This window comes from Mya arenaria, chromosome 14, assembly GCF_026914265.1.
Source record: "Mya arenaria isolate MELC-2E11 chromosome 14, ASM2691426v1".
NCBI classification, from domain to species: domain Eukaryota; kingdom Metazoa; phylum Mollusca; class Bivalvia; order Myida; family Myidae; genus Mya; species Mya arenaria.
The window spans coordinates 56,819,421-56,841,498 of record NC_069135.1 but is presented as its reverse complement, the minus strand read 5'-3'; the positions used below and the strand labels follow the sequence as shown (position 1 = coordinate 56,841,498).

Genomic DNA, 22,078 nt, shown 5'->3' with positions numbered 1-22,078 from the left:
CTACAAGGTTGCCAAAAGAATACAGGTATGTCAGCTTGCATCACTAACCTTGTGTTGCCAGTTGCCGATAGCAACACTGTTGTCAAGTTCTACAAGGTTGCCAAAAGAATACAGGTATGTCAGCTTGCATCACTAACCTTGTGTTGCCAGTTGCCGATAGCAACACTGTTGTCAAGTTATTCAAGGTTGCCAAGAGAATGCAGGTATGTCAGCTTGCATCAGTGACCTTGTCTTGCCAGTTGCCAATAGCAACACTGTTGTCAAGTTTTACAAGGCTGCCAAAAGAATACAGGTATGTCAGCTTGCATCAGTGACCTTGTCTTGCCAGTTGCCAATAGCAACACTGTTGTCAAGTTTTACAAGGCTGCCAAAAGAATACAGGTATGTCAGCTGGCATCAGTAACCTTGTCTTGCCAGTTTCCGATAGCAATTCTGTTGTCAAGTTCTACAAGGTTGCCAAAAGAATACAGGTATGTCAGCTGACATCACTAACCTTGTCTTGCCAGTTGCCAATAGCAACACTGTTGTCAAGTTCTACAAGGTTGCCAAAAGAATACATGTACGTCAGCTGACATCACATACCTTGTATAGCCAGTTGCCGATAGCATCACTGTTGTCAAGTTCTATGAGGTTGCCAAGAGAATGCAGGTGTGTGAGCTGTCATGATTAACCTTGTATTGCCAGTTGTCAATAGCAACACTGTTGTCAAGTTCTTCAAGGTTGCTTAGAGAATGCAGGTGTGGGAGCTGTCATCATTAACCTTGTATTGCCAGTTTCCAATAGCAATACTTATAATCAGGTACTAGTTACAAGGTTGCCGAAATGGTACCGATATTTCAGCTGGCATCAAAGGTATGTCAGCTGGCTGCAAAAACTTTAGTTCATGGTTTATAACAGACTGAATTTAAAGACAAAACTCACATTACTTGTAATACAAATGATTGTTGTCTTTTCAGAACTCCCATTGCTATGTATCCGCTGGGATCCGACTCTGCTGTGACAAGGCCAACAACTATCTTGTTACGGACACTCCATCTATTGTGTATGGTGGAATCGGAAAAAACTTTGTAAGATCATTTCCCAACTTAATGTGATACATACACATGTATAACAAACATAAATTTTGAGTGATAAATCTTTAACTACTAACTAAATAATGCATTTATAGAATATAATAATAAATGATAACAAGATAGTGTATTTATAGCTGAAAACGCACTTAAAATTTGAGATGAAAATGATAAGAAAACTCATTGATTTGAGAAATTCTTATGTATTTGATTGAAATACATACTTTTATGTTAAAAACATAATATTATTGGTAAAATGCTGCAACTCTGTGTTCAGCCGTAAGTCCACCAGTCTTATTGTCAGTCTGTTCTTCAGCAAAACTGTGCATTTATTTGGTAATGGATCTTCTTCAAATGTTCATTTCTGCAGTAATATTTATTATTTGACAAAACAATATTGCAGTATTTTACAAGATGATACCCCATTTACATGTATCTGCCTCATACTTTAGATTCATGCCATGGCAACGGAGCAATATCTGAAGGGGAAAAATCTTGGGGACCAGATTGTTCTAACAGGTAAAACTGGTATAAATAATTGGGTCAGTACCTGACCTGATATGGGATAAACGGGGCAAAGGAAACCATATCAGGTAGGAGCAAAACCTACTAACCAAATAATGTATATTATATATCATGTTGACAACCGGTTTTTATTGATCAATTTATAGGAAATGCTTCATTTCCTCATCAGGGCCATTATTCATAAAACTTCTTAAGTCAATTCTTAACCTGAGTCAATTTCCTAGAATTTTCATAGTCAAATTATAAGAAAAGTGTTTTTAATATATAAATATGCAATTTTGATAAAATCATTGAGGAAGATATTCTTTAGATACTATAAAGTTATATTTACACCTCAATTTCCATTCCTTAAATGAACTGCCTTTCGGCAATTGCAATTATCATCCGATGAACACATCATCTTTAAAAATTACATTTTATGCTAACAGAGATACTTAAGAAAGGAAAATGATTTTTGTTAGAAAATGACTTGATATGGTTTATGAATACCGCCTCAGATTCATAAAGAAGACATCATTTTGGTATGTTATAATTAATTGACACAATACGGAAAAATATGGGGTTGTCACATGACCAGCCCTGGACCAATGGCATTGCATCAATGATCATTTATGTTGGAGGTGAGATGTATGTATTATTTTACTGAGAATCAAATACCTCCCCAGCTGAGATGAATGGCAGACACATAAAGATTATTTTGTGTGTTGACTTTGTCAGTATGCTCTGCGTCACTCTTTTGTTTCCAGTTAAAAACTTTTAAAAGACTTTGTGTTGAGCCTTCAAGTTGCACTCATGTGGACTGACTTAGTAATGGACGGGGAGGTAACCATAATGTGATGTTTCTCAAACAGAGCCTCTTCATCTATTTCTACAAATATATCCTCAATTTTGTCAGAGATTTCCCTATGAGATTGATGACTACCACTATCATCATGCTTAATTATTTCAGCTGCCATAAAACAGTTGAGTGAGGAAGTTAAACCGGATTCAGACCCTCTGGGTGGCAGTCAACAGTTCCGGTTGAGTCTGGCTATAAACCTCTTCTACAGAGTAGGGCATTATTTTATTTGCTGATTGTGCTATGTTTAATAAAAAGACCTCTGGTTATATGTGTTATTTTATTTGAAAATTATATAGAAATCTGGTTATTAAACCTTTGCACAAACAACTTTAAAACTTAGATGAGGTCTATTGTGATAATAAGTGATCATTTACATTTCCCGTAGTATATTCAACTAGCATGTGACAAAACTTTACGTAAAATAACAACATCTTCTAAGTGAATATTTGTATAAGATTTTCTGATGGTAATTTTATGTACTGATAATCAAACCAGGTAACTAGTAGAAATCGTATTTAATTTCATTGAACAACGTTTTGTTTTGTATCACAAGCGACATAACACATGGATCAGTTATCTTCTATTTTAGTTTGCTCTGGATCTATATGGGACAGACGCTTCCCCAATATATCGAAGTGGGGCCTTGCCCCTTGAGCGCCCCCTATCTTCAGGCAAGCAGACTTATGACACGAAAAAACAGGAGTGGCCCCTTACGGAACCCCTTCTAAAATTGGAGGGAAAAGCACAGGTAACTGGATTATTTTGAGTCAAACATGTTTGTATGAAAACGTATGTTTATTTGTTAGTTTATTGGGCATATAGAGAAAGGGGACATTCAGTTGCAGCACTTAGAGTTAAACTATAGAAACTACCGGGACATGACAATTAGCCCAACATTTAAACAGCATCCTGTGAAAAAACAATTTTGAATGTTAAGTAAACTTATTATGTCACAAGACAACATTCAAAGTACAGAAATATATCAAGGCCAAACAAATACTGAATGTTCCAAAGACGTACAATGTCACCAGACAACATATCATGGCCTACAAACTCTAAATATTCGAGAGACATACAATGTCACAAGACAACATTCACTAACACAAATAGAGGCATATTTTTAGCTTTTCTGTTTTACGGTAGTTGCTCTTAAATATCTAAAAAAAAAACCAGCATGTTGGCACCTGTTCGGCTTTTGAATAACATATTTCAGGTAACTGGAGAAGCAGAGTTCTTCATTGACATTCCTCCTTCCCTTGGCAAGCTCCATGCTGTTAAATTTTTGAATAACACTGAAGAAGCAGAACTCCTTAACAACTTTTCCCCCACCTCGGCAAGCTCAATGCTGTTAAAGATTTGAATGACATATTTCAGGTGACAGGAGAAGCAGAGTTCCTCAACGACATTCCCCCCTCCCCTGGAGAGCTCCATGCTGCATTCGCTGTCACCAGTGTTGGAAACGCCAAGATTACTGGCATTGATATCTCAAAGGCTGCTGTAAGTTTCCTCTTTGCCAAGACCACTAGCATTGATATCCCAAAGGCTGCTGTAAGTTTCTTCTTTGCCAAAATCACTAGCATTGATATCTCAGAGGCTGTTGTAAGTTTCTCCTTTGCCAAGATCATTAGCATTGATATTTCAAAGGCTGCTGTAAATTTCCTCTTTGCCAAGATCACTAGCATTGATATTTCAAAGGCTGCTGTAAGTTTCTTCTTTGCCAAGATCATTAGCATTGATATCTCAGAGGCTGCTGTAAGTTTCCTCTTTGCCAAGATCACTAGCATTGATATTTCAAAGGCTGCTGTAAGTTTCTATTTTGCAAAGATCACTAGCATTGATATTTCAAAGGCTGCTGTAAGTTTCTTCTTTGCAAAGATCACTAGCATTGATATCTCAAAGGCTGCTGTAAGTTTCCTCTTTGCCAAGATCACTAGCATTGATATATCAAAGGCTGCCGTAAGTTTCCTCTTTGCCAAGATCACTAGCATTGATATCTCAAAGGCTGCTGTAAGTTTCTTCTTTGCCAAGATCACTAGCTTTAATATCTCAAAGGCTGCTGTAAGTTTCCTCTTTGCCAAGATCACTAGCATTGATATCTCAAAGGCTGCTGTAAGTTTCTTCTTTGCCAAGATCACTAGCATTGATATCTCAAAGGCTGCTGTAAGTTTCTTCTTTGCCAAGATCACTAGCATTGATATCTCAAAGGCTGCTGTAAGTTTCTTCTTTGCAAAGATCACTAGCATTGATATCTCAAAGGCTGCTGTAAGTTTCTTCTTTGCCAAGATCACTAGCATTGATATCTCAAAGGCTGCTGTAAGTTTCTTCTTTGCCAAGATCACTAGCATTGATATTTCAAAGGCTGCTGTAAGTTTCTATTTTGCAAAGATCATTAGCATTGATATCTCAAAGGCTACTGTAAGTGTCCTCTTTGCCAAGATCACTAGCATTGATATTTCAAAGGCTGCTGTAAGTTTCTATTTTGCCAAGATCATTAGCATTGATATCTCAAAGGCTACTGTAAGTTTCCTCTTTGCCAAGATCACTAGCATTGATATTTCAAAGGCTGCTGTAAGTTTCTATTTTGCAAAGATCATTAGCATTGATATCTCAAAGGCTACTGTAAGTGTCCTCTTTGCCAAGATCACTAGCATTGATATTTCAAAGGCTGCTGTAAGTTTCTATTTTGCCAAGATCATTAGCATTGATATCTCAAAGGCTACTGTAAGTTTCCTCTTTGCCAAGATCACTAGCATTGATATTTCAAAGGCTGCTGTAAGTTTCTATTTTGCCAAGATCACTAGCATTGATATCTCAAAGGCTTCTGTAAGTGTCCTCTTTGCCAAGATCACTAGCTTGATATTTCAAAGGCTGCTGTAAGTTTCTATTTTGCCAAGATCACTAGCATTGATATCTCAAAGGCTACTGTAAGTGTCCTCTTTGCCAAGATCACTAGATTGATATTTCAAAGGCTGCTGTAAGTTTCTATTTTGCCAAGATCACTAGCATTGATATCTCAAAGGCTTCTGTAAGTTTCCTCTTTGCCAAGATCACTAGCATTGATATTTCAAAGGCTGCTGTAAGTTTCTATTTTGCCAAGATCACTAGCATTGATATCTCAAAGGCTACTGTAAGTGTCCTCTTTGCCAAGATCACTAGCTTGATATTTCAAAGGCTGCTGTAAGTTTCCTCTTTGCCAAGATCACTAGCATTGATATCTCAAAGGCTTCTGTAAGTTTCTTCTTTGCCAAGATCACTAGCTTTAATATCCCAAAGGCTTCCGTAAGTTTCCTCTTTGCCAAGATCACTAGCATTGATATCTAAAAGGCTGCTGTAAGTTTCTTCTTTGCAAAGATCACTAGCATTGATATCTCAAAGGCTGCTGTAAGTTTCTTCTTTGCCAAGATCACTAGCATTGATATCTCAAAGGCTGCCGCAAGTCCTTCTTTGCCAAGATCACTAGCATTGATATCTAAAAGGCTGCCGTAAGTCCTTCTTTGCAAAGATCACTAGCATTGATATCTAAAAGGCTGCCGTAAGTCCTTCTTTGCAAAGATCACTAGCATTGATATCTCAAAGGCTGCTGTAAGTTTCTTCTTTGCAAAGATCACTAGCATTGATATCTCAAAGGCTGCTGTAAGTTTCTTCTTTGCCAAGATCACTAGCATTGATATCTAAAAGGCTTCCGCAAGTCCTTCTTTGCCAAGATCACTAGCATTGATATCTCAAAGGCTTCCGCAAGTCCTTCTTTGCCAAGATCACTAGCATTGATATATCAAAGGCTTCTGTAATTTTCTTCTTTGGCAAAATTGCCAGCATTGATATATCAAAAGCTTCTGTAATTGTAGATATTACATAAATTGTGTTGTATTTGTTTACTGGTAATGAGAAATCCAAGAACATTCTTTTTAGTCCATAATGGGTTTGGGAAATCTAGCTTTAACCTATCAAATGCTGCTATCAACTATATTAATAAATTGCCACGTCAGATACTTATGTTTGGCTGCTCTTGTAGTGACATGCTTCCCAGAAGATTCGAGTGATCTGGTGGTTATGGTGTCCACCTCTCACCCAAAAGGTGGTAGGTTGGATCCCCATCAGAGGGTTAAAAGAAAAAGCTATACATAATGTAGCTTTAGTTTTATATGTTACATGGTATTCAACAATAAACAAATATTGACTTGACTTGGACTTGGACTTGCTAGTCAGTACTGATTTCCAACGAGGAAATCGACTCAAGAATGAGCCCCCCCCCCCACCATTCTAGAAAATGAAGTTTTTTGGCCTATATTACTGGCCAAGAATATCGCAGGAAAAAACAATGCATTGCTGTGGAGATGGAGATCACCAAAATCTGATTGTGTTTTTTTATCTGTGTTGCAGGCAATGAAGGGCGTAGCGAGTGTTTTACTGGCAAAGGATATCCCTGGAATGAACAATGCAATGCCTCCGCCGTATGGACCGGAGGAGGTTTTATGTAGCGAGAAAGTCATGTACGCCGGACAGGCTGTTGCCATTGTCGTGGCTGGTGAGTTGACCGAAGAAGTTATGATTAAAATTTTATGTACCCCAGTCAGAGTTTGACAGAAAATTTCCTGGCTGTTATTAGGGGGTAAGAGGGATATGGGAGGCTTTAAGCAATGGACAGGCAGGATGAAATCCACCATGCAGAATCAACTTGTGCTCAGATTTTACTTCTTGTTACTCTCATTTTGTCTCAATATCCTATTCCGGTTAACGAACTTGTGATTAATTTGCTGCATAAGATTTTTTTAAGATTATCTTAATATTCTTTTATATTGAGATTTCCACATATTTGCATGATATAAGTATAAATAAAACTTTTGAGTAATTTTAACTGTAGCATATTTTTTCATGCAATAAGGAGACAGTGGTTCACAGCAGCCAAGGCAGTCAGTGTCAGTTACAAGGACATCAAACCCCCTGTCCTAAAAATAAATGATTTATCTGTAACATATTATTTCAGACAATGATGAGACAGTTTTCAGGCCAGCGAAGGCTGTTATCGTCAAATACAAGGACGCCAAACCTCCTGTCCTAACAATAAATGATGTATCTGCAACATATTATTTCAGACAATGATGAGACGGCATTCACAGCTCCCAAGATTGCTAGCGTTATTTAAGAGTACTGAAAAATCTCCGTCCAAACACCTAAGGATTTATCTAGAGCATATGATTTCAGACAATGAGGAGACAGCATTCACGGCAGCGAAGGCAGTCAGCGTCACTTACGAGGATGTTAAACCTCCCATTCTCACCATTAAGGAAGCTGTCAAGGCCGACATGATATTCCCTCGCCAAGCGGATGATATTGTGGTCGGGGACGCTGAAAGTATGTATGATAGGCTTTTCTCCTTTGACTGTAAGCATTATGGTCTTAAAGGGGCTTGTTTGTAAATTTAATCTTAGCAACAATTTTGTGTTGAGCCAGCTTGCTGTGAGCCTCAATTCTGATTTATGATTAATAAGTAATATTTAAGGATTCTGAAGGACCAGAAATATCTTTAAAAGCGTGTTGTTTGCTACTGTACTCCAGAAAGAAAATATATTACTACTCTTAAAGCACAATTTTTCATTGTTATATATGTTTTGAATACAGAAGCCATATCAAAGGCGCCACATGTTATCACGGGCGAGATTTCCTGCGGAACGCAGTACCACTTTCCGATGGAGACCCAGATCAGCATCTGTGTGCCACAAGAGGATGGTTTGAAAGTGTACGCAGCCTCACAGTGGATTGACTACGCTCAGAAGTCTGTTGCACAAGTGCTTGGTGTTCCTTGTGCTAGGTATGTTGGGTCCTAGATTATTAAACTTATAAATGAAATAAAGTATTTAGAGACCCAAATCAGCTTCGGTGTCCCCATTTTGATGATTTAAAAGTAAACACATTAGAGTTTGTTGCACAGGTTTTTGGGGGGCTTTCATGCTAGGTTCAGTGTATACCTAATTATTCAAAGTTTAATTAAAATATGGTGTCTAGAGACCCAGATTCGCACCTGCGATCCCCGGAGGTTGGAATGAGGATGTACACCGCCATATAGTGGATCAACTTTGCTCTGCAGTCACAGTCATCAAAATTAGACATTTGGATGTACAAAGCCCTAATTCTTATACTATTACTATTGCTGGGCATCAAACTTTTTAACAAGCCCTGCTATATAAAATTCAGAACTTAAGCAAGCCCCGAAGACATTTTGCCAGTGCAGGGCTTGCGGGGTGTGTTAATTCGACCACTGAAGTCTTGTTGCACAGGAGCTTAAGGTGCCTTTCGCTGACTTCAGTGGATCGTTAATTTTTAGTGTCAACATCTGTGTTTCACAGCAGGATGAGTTGACGGTGTACACAGCTTCACAATGGATTGACTATACTCAGAAGTCTATTGCTGTCGGTCCTAGATAATTATTGTATTTATAAAATAGGTCTGACAGGCATTGTAAGAAAGCATGCTGTTATCAATCTTGCATTCTTGAAGACTAAAATTTCTTTAACTTGTATACTGTAGGAATGTCCTATGTTCGCCTTTTATTCCAGCATTGACGTTGAAGTTCGGAGACTTGGTGGCGCATATGGATCAAAGATTTCACGCAATTTTGCCATCTCTTCTGCTTGCGCTGTAGCTGCAAAAGTCCTGAACAAGTGAGTGGATTAGCCCTATGTAATGGTTTTTGATTTGATATTAACACATGGAAGTTTTGAGACTTAGTGACACATATGGATCTAAGATTGCGCTGTAGCTGCAAAAGTCCTCACCGGTGAGAAATTAGCCCTATGTAATGTGACTTGACACACTGAGGTTCAGGGAAGGGCTGAAACATATGGTCCAAGATTTCCTGTAATTTTGCAATGTCTTCTGCTTGTGCTGTGGCTGCAATTTCCTCAGGATATGAGTTAGATAAACCCTAGCTATGTATTGTGATTTGATCTGATATTAACACACAAAAGTGCAGAACCTTGATGAGGAATACAGATCTAAGATTTCCTGGGTTTTTTTACTCTTCTGCTTGCCTTACGGCTGCAAAAGTCCTGAACCAGTGTGCAATATAAGCCCTAGATGTATTGTGACTTGATCTGACACTGGAAGCCGCCTTAGGCTAAGAGATATTCTACTGTTTTACAATCTCTTCTGCTCTCGCTGTGGCTGCAAAAGTCCTTAATAAGCCTTTAAATAAGCCCTATGTATTGTGATTTGATCTGATGTAAATACATGAATGTTCAGAAGCTGGTTGACACATATGGACCTAAGATGGTTTGCAATTTTAACCTCTTCTGCTTGCCTTATGCCTGCAAAGGTCGTCAACAAGTAAGTAATAAAAGCCCTAGATGTATTGTGACTTGATCTGACATTGAGACATGGAAGTTCTGACACTGGGAGCCGCCTTAGGCTGAGAGATTTTCTCAGTTTTACAATCTCTTCTGCTTGTGCTGTAGCTGCAAAAGTTCTTAATAAGTTCTTAAATAAGCCCTATGTATTGTGATTTGATCTGACGTAAACACATGAATGTTCAGAAGCTGGTTGACACATACGGATCTAAGATTGTTCACAATTTTTAAACTCATCTGCTTGCTGTGTGGTTGCAAAGGTCGTCAACAAGCAAGTAATATAAGCCCTAGATGTATTGTGACTTGATGTGATACTGAGATGGAAGTTCTGACACTGGGAGCCACCTATAAGGCTTAGAGATATTCTACAGTTTTTCAATTTCTTCTGCTTGTGCTGTAGCAAAAGTTCTTAATAAGCTCTTAAATAAGTCCTATGTATTGTGACTTGATCTGATATTGACATATTGAAGTTTAGAGACTGTTGGAGGCAAATGGTTACATCATTTTCCGCACATTTTTGCTATCTTCTCTTATGTGGGAAAAACAGGCACATATGTATTAAGTCGTTTCATTTATATTGTATAATTTCAATACTGCTCTTCCAGGCCTGTACGATTCGCAATGAACTTCCACACCAACATGGAGAATGTCGGCAAGAGATTCCCTTACCTCGCACAGTACAAGGTGTGTTTCACATAATATTTATAATCCATGTTGATTTAAATGGCTGAGTGGTTAAGCATATCAGACTCTTGATCAGGGGGTCTGATGTTTGATCCCCACTCGGAGCTTCATCTTTGATAGTACTGATTATCCCTCAGGAATCGTACCCTCAGAAATGGTAAAGGATTATTGGTCGCTTGTTTTTAAATTATATATTTTAAAAAGATTGTGAAGAAAGTTATGAAAACTTATAGTAAGTCACTCCTTTTGGAACGCAGTTGCACAAGAGTGTGCATGGTCTTGTGTTGTGGGGGAAACCGAAGTACCCGGAGAAAACTGTCTTCTCCAGCTTGCTGACCACTAACCAAACTCACATCCGCCCAAGTTGGCAGTTGAACCTGGGTTGCTCTGGTGAGAAATTAGTGGTACTCATAATGCAAGAGAAAATAAACATGTATTAAATAAGGCCCATACCTTAAGATGCAGGATTTCACGTTCAAGAGGGGAATAGTTTGAGAGGCTCAACTTAGCACATGCACTTCCTCCAACAGAACCCAAAATAAATTGGGCACCAAGGCTGGTATGGAATGTTTAAAGGACCTAACCAAAACTGTTTTGGCTTATTTTAACTGGTGCATTTTATTTATGCTTTCTGGTGATTTATAAAGATCATCAGCAAGTTCAAAATTAGTTTAAAGAGTGAAATATCAAATATTCCACTACACAACTTGGTGAAGTATATCGTGATCTTACATTGAAACAAACAATCATCCTCAATATGTAATTTCTTGTATAATTTCTGCAAATTTGTAGCTTTTCCCAATGCCCACCGTCCTGCTTCCGGCCGGCTTCTGTCCCAGTTACTTCAATCCAACTGGCAAATTTAGATGAAACTTCACTCTGATGTGTCTTGGAAGGTGCTCTTTCAAAATTGTTCAAACAATGAATTCCATGCAAAACCCTGGTTGCCATGGCAACTGAAAGGAAAAGCTTTAAAAATATTTTTGGCTCCACTCCGGAGCTCATAAGTTTTTTACATTCTTATATAGGGAAATCTTTGAAAAACTTCTTGACAAAATCTATTGGGCCTAGAGCTTAGGGGGACACAAGTCTTGTTTAGATTTATGTAAGAAAAACTTCCTGTCTCAAACCACAAGGCCAAGACCTTTAATATTTGTTATGGTGCATGGCCCTTACCCCCCCCCCCCCCACCACCACTCTGCTAGTGATTATTCATTATACTATTTCAGGTTGGGTTTGACAATGACGGGAAACTTCTGGGGATAAAGGTTACATACTACTGTGATTGTGGGTTTGCAGTGAATGACTGCACAGTCCACGATATCATGGAGATGGGAGATAATGGTAAATAAAATTGCATCAATTAGTCAATAACACTTGTAAATTTTTCATATCAACTTTGCAAAACGTGCTTGTTTATCATTGTACATTATGTTACATAATGGGTACCAATTGCCATCCTGCCAGGAACCAGGCATATAGGATAGTTAAAGCATTTTCACTTTGCAATTTTGTGCTGATGATGAGGTTTTCCTACCTGCCTGCACGCAAATCTAGCCCGCCCGAAGGAACGCCCACCCGCCCCGCCCGCCTGCCGGCCCGAAACCTGCCCCTGCCTGTCTGTCTGTCTGTTTGATGCCAACCAAACTAGAACCTTCAGACTCAACATTTCCAAGTTTGAAGTCAGTTCTAATCTCAAGGAAATTACTTAAGTTAGGAAGCAATTTAAGATGTTTTATGAATACCTGTCCTTCATAGTTGACATATTGACAGTTAAGTAAAGATTTAAGTAGAGTAAGGTATTTGTTATCATAATGTAAACCCTCTCGATTAAGGGCGAATCTGCTGGCCTTTTAAACACTTTGATTGATGAAAATTTTGACTCCCAATTCCTATCCTATATGCCTGGTTCCTGGCAGAAGGCAATTGGTACCCATTTTTTAACACGCAGCTGGGTCAGCATTTGGCCATTTCAGAATAAGCCACAAGTGAGGATCAAATCTTTACTTCAACTCCAACTCTGTAGGCAAATGCCTTAACCACTAGGCCACAGAGGCGGTAGTGTATGCTAACTGCTATTGTTAACTGAATCCTTGAATTGTTTACCCCAGCCAACTACTAGAATTGCCTGTTCTTATTTGTATATGTTTTTTCATGGAATGGTTGTATGTTTCAGCGTACTACTGCCCGAACTGGCATATGGTCCCCGTGGCCGTTCAGACCAACACTCCGTCACACACATACTGCCGAGCACCGGGTAAAAAATAACACAATTTTATGTTGTATTTTGTAAAATGTCGATATTTTTTGCATTCATGTTCAGAGCCAGCAGCCTAAATCAATTTTTTTTTTTTTAATTATAAACAATTGGCAAGGGAATCTCTTTAATGGCTTAAAGGGGCTTGACACCAGATGATACAATTGCAAGAAAAAAAGAAAATTGTCAAACATGAAATTCACATCCTTGTGTACAATGCAATGAATCTTACTTACTGATGTATCTCATCACTTACAACACTTGAAGTTTTTGCAAATTTTTCCAAATTGAAATTTACTTTTGTCTACCATGTAAATCCCAGAAGTTTAAAAATAGCATCAGTATATTTATCTGTAATCATAAATATCATTTAAACTGGGAAATTGTTATGCGCTATTTTTAAATGGGCAAACACAGATGAGACATTAATATGATTGTTGCGTTTATTATTTTAATCATGTAAAATGATGAATTATTGGCCTCCTACTAGCTCAAATTGACAATTCTAGGCTTGTTTTGAGGTTAAACTGTATTTGCCAATTTTGGGACCATCTGGTGTTAAGCCCCTTTAAGGCATTTCACCTTGTCTTTTTTTCGAAGAAAATATATGCAATTGGAATATGGCCCCTGGTTCAACTCAAATGATATATGTTTCAGCCTCAACCCCGGGGATATTCGTCATGGAAACCATAATGCAGCATGTGTCCAAAACACTTGGCAAGGTGCCAGCTGAAGTAAAGCAGCTGAACCTGTACAAGCAAGGTCAGGTGACTCCAGGGGGGATGACTTTGACATACTGCAGTATTATCTGCCTTTTCCAGCAGCTTGAAAAGATGGCAGACGTGTCGGGCAGAATGAAATTGGTGGAAAAGTTCAACAAGGTTATGATAATTGATATATAAGATTTCATTTTATGTTTTGTCGGTTTTTCAAGCAAAAGACAAACAAAGAAGACCTTTCTGTCATGTTGATTTTTTTTTTTAAGTCCTTTGGGTGGTGTTAGTAGTTTATACTTCGGGTCCCGGCGTGAGCACATTGAAGGGTCCCTGAGTGATAGTTCAACCACTGCACACATAACTTTGGCAGACAATCAGGTGCCTTCACCTCTGCAATGAACTGACAACTTCTGTACATGCCAGGGGCAGTGGTACAGTGCGAATGGTCAAAGAAAGGATTTCATAACCAATCACAACAGTAGTGACCTGGTCTGCCAGGGAATTGAACCCTGGTTGTCCAATTCAGAGTCCAAAGCTCTACCGATTGAGCTAACCGGGCGGACTTTGCTCTATGAAGAAAGATATCCTTTTGTACATGTAACTATTTGCCATCTATTGGCATTTAAGGCAAGATGTAGATATCTTGTGGTAAAATGCCTCAAAGGAAAACACTTAAAAAAATATGGTTCTAAAAACAATACCCTAGTGATATAACTATGGAGTGCAGTCTAGATCATTTTAATCAGACATCTATAATTATTATATATAATTATGCTTTCTGGTGGTTTTTAGAGATTTATCAGTAAAATAAAATTGATATTTTACTGTGTCAAGCAGTGTAAATATCAATTTGATATTTTTCACTTTGTGAAATTATAGCCTGCTCTCACGTCCAAATCATACATCAGCGCGTCTAGGGCTGGGATATTAATTTAACATCATTTCAGAAATGGCATTATGTTCACATAGAATTTGGCATGCTTTCTGAAAAAAATGCAATTAAATGTCATTTAATAGCCTTGTTATGCAAATAATAAAAATATTTTGTTTGTTTATTTCAGTGTAAGATTGCAATTTATTTCACCCTGTGATCACCAGAAGCTGCACCACTCGTGAAATATAAATTTTGGTGCTCACTGAGGGAAATATATTATGATCTTACATTAAAACAGTCAATTATCTTCAGTATAAATATTATTTTCAATATTAACTGCTACTATTATACATGTAAATCATTATTTGTATATATTTGTGTATAACCTGTCTTACTCTAGATATATGTGGATCAAGAGTTATTGCCCTTATGTACTAGTAGTCGATAAGGACATAGGTACCTCTTGCTAAATCATGATAAATTACCATGCAATTTAAATACAAACATACCAAACAGGAGAATCGTTGGAAGAAAAAGGGCTTATCAGTTGTGCCGCTGAAATATGGCGTACCATGGAACACCCAGAACTACGGGGTGAACATCGCCATTTACTCCCAAGATGGAACTGTGGCCCTCTCTCACGGAGGTATAGAAGTTGGTCAGGGGATTAATACCAAGGTTAGTGGTTTCTTTGTTTTAACCCCAGATATAAATAACTTGGGGCTGTATAGCATTTTGATGTCATGTCATGTGGCATAAGGTCACATCGCCTCCCTGAAAAATCTTTTCCCATGTAGCTGCAAACTTATGCATACTCATGGAACTTCATTGTTATGTTGGTCAGCATGGGCTTCTGTGCACCTGCTTGAATTATGGCGCTTGAAGTCATAAAAAGTAATTTAAAAAATCTTGTGTCACATGTCACCATTTCCATAACTAGGTCACGTTTAGGGATATTCTTCACTTCTGTGAAAGCTCAGAATTTTGCAGGTTTTTGTTTAAGAGCTTACTGAACAATTATGAAGATATGATAATTAGGTTAGTTATTGTTCAATAGTTACTATAGTCATTAGATACTATTTGCATTAGATACTTTAGCCATTAATTGTGATAGTCATTGGTTACAATAGTCATTAGATACAATTGTCATTTGTTATGATTGTCATTAGTTATGATTGTCATTAGTTATGATTGTCATTTGTTATGATTGTCATTAGTTATGATTGTCATTTGTTATGATTGTCATTAGTTATGAAAGCAATTAGATATGATAGTCATTAGTTTCGACAGTCATTAGATATGCTAGTTATCAGTTAGGATAAACATAAAATACAAGAGTCTGCTGTCTTACAAGTTTTACAAGCAGATGTACATGTAATTATATCCAAAAGAAGTGGAATTAAGTATAATTTGCTTTGTTGAATTTTTTCCTGCCTGGAACATAATCTTTAATGTTTGAACATGAAGCTAAACATAAAATCATTTGGTATCGCCTGATCTCAAAGCTGCACTCTCACAGATTGCCTCATTGGCTGGAAACTTGTGATTTAAGACTGCTGACAAAAGCTCAGAGTCTTTAATATTTATGTTAAAAAAAATGTTTTATGCCTAAAAGCATTCTAACAGACTTGTTTTATCCTTGTAGGCTGCCCAAGTGTGTGCATTTGAGTTGGGTATAAGTGTGGACATGATCAAAGTTAAGCCAACCAACACGCTGACCTCCGCAGGTAGTTGTTTTACTGGGTCCAGCGTCACAAGTGAGCTTGTTTGCCAGGTATGTACATGACTGCGAGGAAAAGTTGGGTTTAAGTTGGGTTTTAGCATGGAAGTTGATCAAAGTTAAACTAACCAACACGCTGACCTCTGCAGGCAGTTGTTTTACTGATTGTAGCATTACCAGCAAGCTTGTCTGTCAGGTATGATACATTCATGCCATATTTTTGAGAGGCTTCCCAGGGGATTTTGTTCTGAATTCCAGGGGATTTTGAAATTACACAAGGGGATTTTTACGCAGTGAAAATTTAGCGCAATATGTCTACATTTATGATATAAGAATAAATACAGAAACACACACTTATTTCAATATTTTTAAGACTTAGTCATCATGGTGCCTCATGGAATTTCACACTCATAATATTATGGATGCTTACCAGTTTAAAATAAAAAATCAAACCAAATCGGGGGGATATGGCATGTGTTTGACTGTGCATAAGAGTTGGGTGCAAGTGTTTTATTTGGGTATTAGTGTGGTCATGATCAGAGTTAAGCCAACCAACACGCTGATCTCCGCAGGTAGTTGTTTTACTGGGTCCAGCATCACAAGTGAGCTTGTCTGTCAGGTATGATACATGACTGTGCATAAGAGTTAGTTATAAGTGTTAAGGGTATACATGATCAAAATAAGACCAACCATAACACTGCCATCTGCAGGCAGCTGCTTCTATGGATACAGCATCACCAGCAAGTTTGTACGTCAGGGCTGTTATTCATCAAACATCTTAAGTCAATACTTATCTTAAGTTGCTTTCCTAAGATATTTTTGGTCAGATTGAAAGAAATGTACCTGTGACTTTAACATGTTAAATAAATAAAGCATTTTAGATAATATTGAGTTATTATATTATATCACAAGTGAGATACTTAATTAGGAAAATGACTTAAGATGTTTTATGATCCCAGGCCCAGGTATATAAATCAGTGTGTGTATACTACGTGATAAATTACATCATAAATGCTATGTCAAATAGCACATTATTTTACGACATGAGAAATAACACAAATTAACTAGACATATATTTACTCACATTTTCCATAAAATAATTAATTGACTTGAAATATATATTTTATAGACATTATACAAAAATACTGGAATGTTCATAATACTGGCATGGCACATTCTATTACAAACGTTTGCATTGCACATAACAATAGTAAATCGATACAAAGGAAAAAAATCATAGAAACTATAATGTGGAGATATTTGATCACAATGTTACTCTGCTAGGTTATGCCATAGTCAGAGAATAGGAGGGAAAAACCAAAGCGGCACGCTAACGACATGTGTTAACCAAATAAAAACTAATGCCTAATGCTGTGGTTACGATAATGTTTTGCATAATTATATCCTTTATCCATATCCTTCACAATTTCCGCAAGCTTCAAATTTCGCAAATTCCTAATAGCCAAAAATTGGGGGATACATGGGAGAAACCTAGTGTTAAACTATTCGGGCTTAACCCTGCCCCTTAATTACATTCCAATTTTTGCAATTGTAACCAACAGCATTTAATGGATATATTCCGCCAATAACCTGCCCGATCCATCCTCCCAACCCAGGTTCAACTCCATGGTCAAGGGAGATACAACCTTAAATAAATTACTAGAATGATTGATCTTGCTAGGTTTATCCATAGTTAAGACCATCATATGAATGGCAACACAAGTCAGAAGCATGCCGCCTAGAATTTTCCGCCACAGCAAATTTGTGGGAGCACTTCTAAACAAATATGTCTCCCAAAGGTAACTTTGCTATTTATTCACCATATTAATTTAAACATGGCACAGTCCATGCTGCTTACAGAGCCTTGCTTTCGGTCTTTGACTAGAGTTTGATTGTGAGTTTAGTTTATTAAAACACCTCAATTTTTTTCATAAAACCGAGGCCTGATGGAGTACTGCCAAAATATAATTTTGGAAACAGCTTTCTCTGACTCTGACTCATCAAACTCTGGTAATAAAATGAAGCGGAATGTTTAAGCGGCATAGACTGCTCTTTGTTTCATTTAAAACTGGAAAAGAAAAAGAAGTATTTGTTTTAAGTCCTCAAGCTAAATGTTGCCTTCTGACGTAGCATTTTTGACATAATTTATCACGTGGTACACACGCACTGTAAATGGTTATTACTGAAAAACAATGAATTCAAATTGTAAACGGTATCAGTGGCGATGGTCTTATGGTTAGCTTATCTCGCTCTTGATCGAAGGGTCATAGGTTCGATCCCCCCAAGTTTCATTATTGTTTCGATCTGCTTATCTGATGGTGACCAAGGAATGGCCACATGTATATAGCCGCTATTAAAACTCTATGTATGTTTTTTACTTTACAAAATAAACAGTTTAAGGAATTTTACATTTTTTAACATAGGAAAACAAGATTTTTTCAGAAACAAATATTAAATATGTAAAACAGTTATCAATATGAATGTAATTTCTGATGGAATGTAGTATCATCATTTATTGCATAAATATATGTTATATCTGATGATTTTATTTCAGTCGGTCATTAATGCGTGCAAGATTATCAATGACAGGATTGAACCAGTAAAGGCAAAACTGAAAGACCCAACATGGCTGAAGGTACTGTCATCTTTTAACCTCACCTGAGAACAAAGTGCTCAGCGTGAGCTATTGTGGTAGGGTGATTGTCTGTTCTCGTCTGTCGTCATTATTTTCCTCAGGGAAAATTTAAACCAATCAACACAGGAATGTTCCTTGGTCCTTCAATAAAAGTGCTTTCATGCAGGACTCTGGTTGCCATGGCAACCAAAAGAAAAATCTTCTCAGAAACTGCTGGCCCAATTTCCAAAATATTTCACAGAAATGTTCCTTAGGTGATCCTGCATCAAATTCCTTCACCCCATGTTGATTGGTATAAAAACATGGCCACCAGAGGGCAGGACTACTTTTCACTATTTGTCTTATTTGAAAATCTTCTCTTTGGAAACTATTGGCTCTTTTTCAAAATAATTTCAAAGAATGCTTCGAAGGTGACCCTGTATCAAATTCCTTCACCCCATTATCATTCGTAAAAAAAAACATGGCCACCAGGGGGCAGGGCTAACTTTCATTTTAAGTCTTTGTAGAAAACTATAAAAATCTTCTCATAAGAAATCATTGACCCAATTTCAAAATAATTTTACAAAAATGTTCAATAGGTGATCTTATATCAAACTCCTTCACACCATTATCATTTGTAAAAAACATGGCTGCCAGGGGCAGGGCTAATTTTCACTTTAACTCCTTATGGAAACATTTGAAAATCTTCTCTCCAAAAACCATTGGCCTGATTTCAAAATATTTTCACACAAATATGTGACCATTTTATCAAACATTTTTTTTTGTTATTTTCATTTTCGTTAAAATCTTTTTATAAAATTACTTTATTGATTTACAATCATTGAAGATATCAACCTCAAACAACATGGACTTATTCACAGTAACAATGTGCTCTTTTGTGACAAGATAAAAACTCCAACTTAAAGATTGTAAGAGTTATGGCCCTTTATAACTTTTTAAACAAATACATATTTTTATGTTTAAAAAACAGGACATAATATAGTTTCACCTGCAGCTGGTGTAGGCGGGCAGGTGTTTGGGCGGGCGGCGTCTAGTATGTTGTCTGATCTATAAATTTTTAACCCTTTGTCCAATCAGGTGAGAGGTCTTGGCCATCTTGTCAACATTTTCTCTTTGTTTTCAGTTAAACCCTTTACCTTTTTGACCTTTAGAGACAATTTTGTAAAACAAATTGCTTTCTTACTTCAGTACCAGTTACTGTTGTAATATTTACCTCCCTTAATTATCTAAAACTCTGAACATTACACTCTGCAATAGAATGTACAGGGTTGCGTTTCCTTCCAAACTAGGTTTTCTGGGCGTGTTACCACCCAATATATGTTGTACAGGGGGTTACCTCCAACTATTGTTTGTTCTGGCGAGTTATCTTTCTTTTTAGGTTGACCAGGCATATTTCCTCCTTATATTGGTTGTACCCGCCTGTAACCTCCCACTAAAGGTTGTACAGCCATGTAACTTTCCACAATAGGTTATCATACATGCCATATTTTTGAAAAGCTCACCAGGGGATTTTGTTCAGAATTCCAGGGGATTTTGGTCTTATACCAGGGGATTTTCATCATTGCCATGTAGCGCTTTGGCATTATCTGGGCATGTTACCACCAACTAAAGTTTTTACCTGAGAGAGTTTCAACCTATATAACCAGTACATTATATACTTTATACAGATTGTACAGGAGTGTTACAGTGAAGGTATCGACCTAGCAGCTCACAGCTGGTTCCACCCCCAATCTCCTGCATATTACCAGTACAACTCATATGGCGTCACATGTATAGAGGTTGAACTGGATGTGTGCTCACTGGGGAGCACCCCGTGTCACGTGTGGATATGTTGTTTGACTGTGGAGAAAGGTAGGTGAAGATTGTTGATTGTAGACTGGGTACAGATACACAATAAAAAATGACCGCCCACATTCAAAAAACAAATCTCCTTCCACATACAGTAAAACTGTGATATTCAAACAGGCGGTCGTTCGAGAACCGGTGGTCCCTCGAGGTTGAAGCTCAGTCCCAACATTTTTCCTTCTATTTTCATATAAAATATACTGACGCTCATCTTCATGTTTTGTTTTGGTTAAACATTATATTACAAATATGGCAGATACTGGAAATTCGTTAAATCACCGAAATACAAAGATAATTACCAAAAAAACACATGAAAGATATGGAAATACCCCACATTTTTCAACAAATTTATTACTTTTGATTTATTATACCGTATGTTAAAAAGGCCTCACCAACCTAAATTTTTCAGCTCTGATTTTGACAGTATGATACCGTATTAATTGATTATGGTTGTGAAAAATTTATAGAAACTTATTCTTAGTGTTTCATGTTGGTGTGATGTTGCATGGTCTTTTTTGTTATGAGCGAAGTCCCTGAGAAAACCTACTGGTCCTGTGAACACCAATCAAACTCATATGCACAGAGGCTGTCATTTTAACCTGGATGCTTTGATGAGAATCGAGTTCTTTAATCACTATGCTATCAAGATAACCATGTTTTGTTTTACTGTAGTGTATAGTTAAATATTGTTGCCGAAGAGTTATTATTAAGAATCCTTGGCTCAGATTCCTACCCAGGATATGTCAACGCCAGGATTTTATTTAGTCCTCAACTCACCACTGGTGTATATTAAACATCATCTGGAAGGGATTTTTTACAGGCTTCCGGTGTGAAAGTGCTATGCACTGGTGCACTTTTAAGAACCATGGCAGCTCTAAACATGCATGTCAAACAACCTAGCAAGACTTATACATTTGGTAGACCAACGATCATTCGCGTGTCATTTCTCCAGTTTACACACAGTATATCTAGATCAACCAAAGTATTTGTATCAAACACCTGGTATGTTAAATGTTTGTGTTTTTCAGTTTGAACCCATTTCTAGATGTGGGCCAGGTGGAAGGGGCGTTTGTAATGGGTATTGGCTACTGGCTTCTGGAAGAGTCTATTTATGACACGACCACTGGGCGATACCTCACAAACAATACATGGGTACAACTATATACATATTACACTTCAGTAAAACCTGCACTAAGTGGCCACCTTTGCTTAAGAGCTTACTATTTACCACATTAAAAGATTGAAAGATTTGAACTTCATATTTACAAAATTTGTAGTCTGCAGTTTCATTAATGTAATAATGATAATAAAAATAAGAATAGTAATTTGAAATAAAAGGTTACCTTTCAAATAGTTACTGTTTCTGAACATTTCATTGATTCACTTGGGATATTTCGTATTCCTAACAAGATTTAAGATATCTGTACGTATTTGATTTAAATATATGTGCACTATAGATAATTCACCTTTGAAAGTTAACAAATAAGTTGTTAACCATGTTGTTAACTTTGACAAAGTTCTGAACAATCAAACACACGTAGATTAACTAAATAATATCGTAATATTTC

General features: G+C 37.2%; 1 protein-coding gene across 1 annotated transcript in view; it reads left to right on the top strand.

Moving 5' to 3' along the window:
• LOC128218525 (uncharacterized) overlaps positions 1-22,078 on the top strand; it is a 35,798-nt gene that overhangs the window by 10,741 nt on the left and 2,979 nt on the right. Inside the window, 19 exon segments of the mRNA XM_052926210.1 lie at positions 957-1,067; positions 1,523-1,589; positions 2,545-2,645; positions 3,026-3,184; positions 3,811-3,933; positions 6,817-6,961; positions 7,639-7,788; positions 8,056-8,245; positions 8,991-9,095; positions 10,385-10,463; positions 11,693-11,807; positions 12,640-12,720; positions 13,378-13,601; positions 14,827-14,988; positions 15,956-16,084; positions 18,585-18,665; positions 20,333-20,455; positions 20,458-20,516; positions 21,539-21,662. Coding sequence (XP_052782170.1) covers positions 957-1,067; positions 1,523-1,589; positions 2,545-2,645; positions 3,026-3,184; positions 3,811-3,933; positions 6,817-6,961; positions 7,639-7,788; positions 8,056-8,245; positions 8,991-9,095; positions 10,385-10,463; positions 11,693-11,807; positions 12,640-12,720; positions 13,378-13,601; positions 14,827-14,988; positions 15,956-16,084; positions 18,585-18,665; positions 20,333-20,455; positions 20,458-20,516; positions 21,539-21,662 — 2,328 coding nt within the window.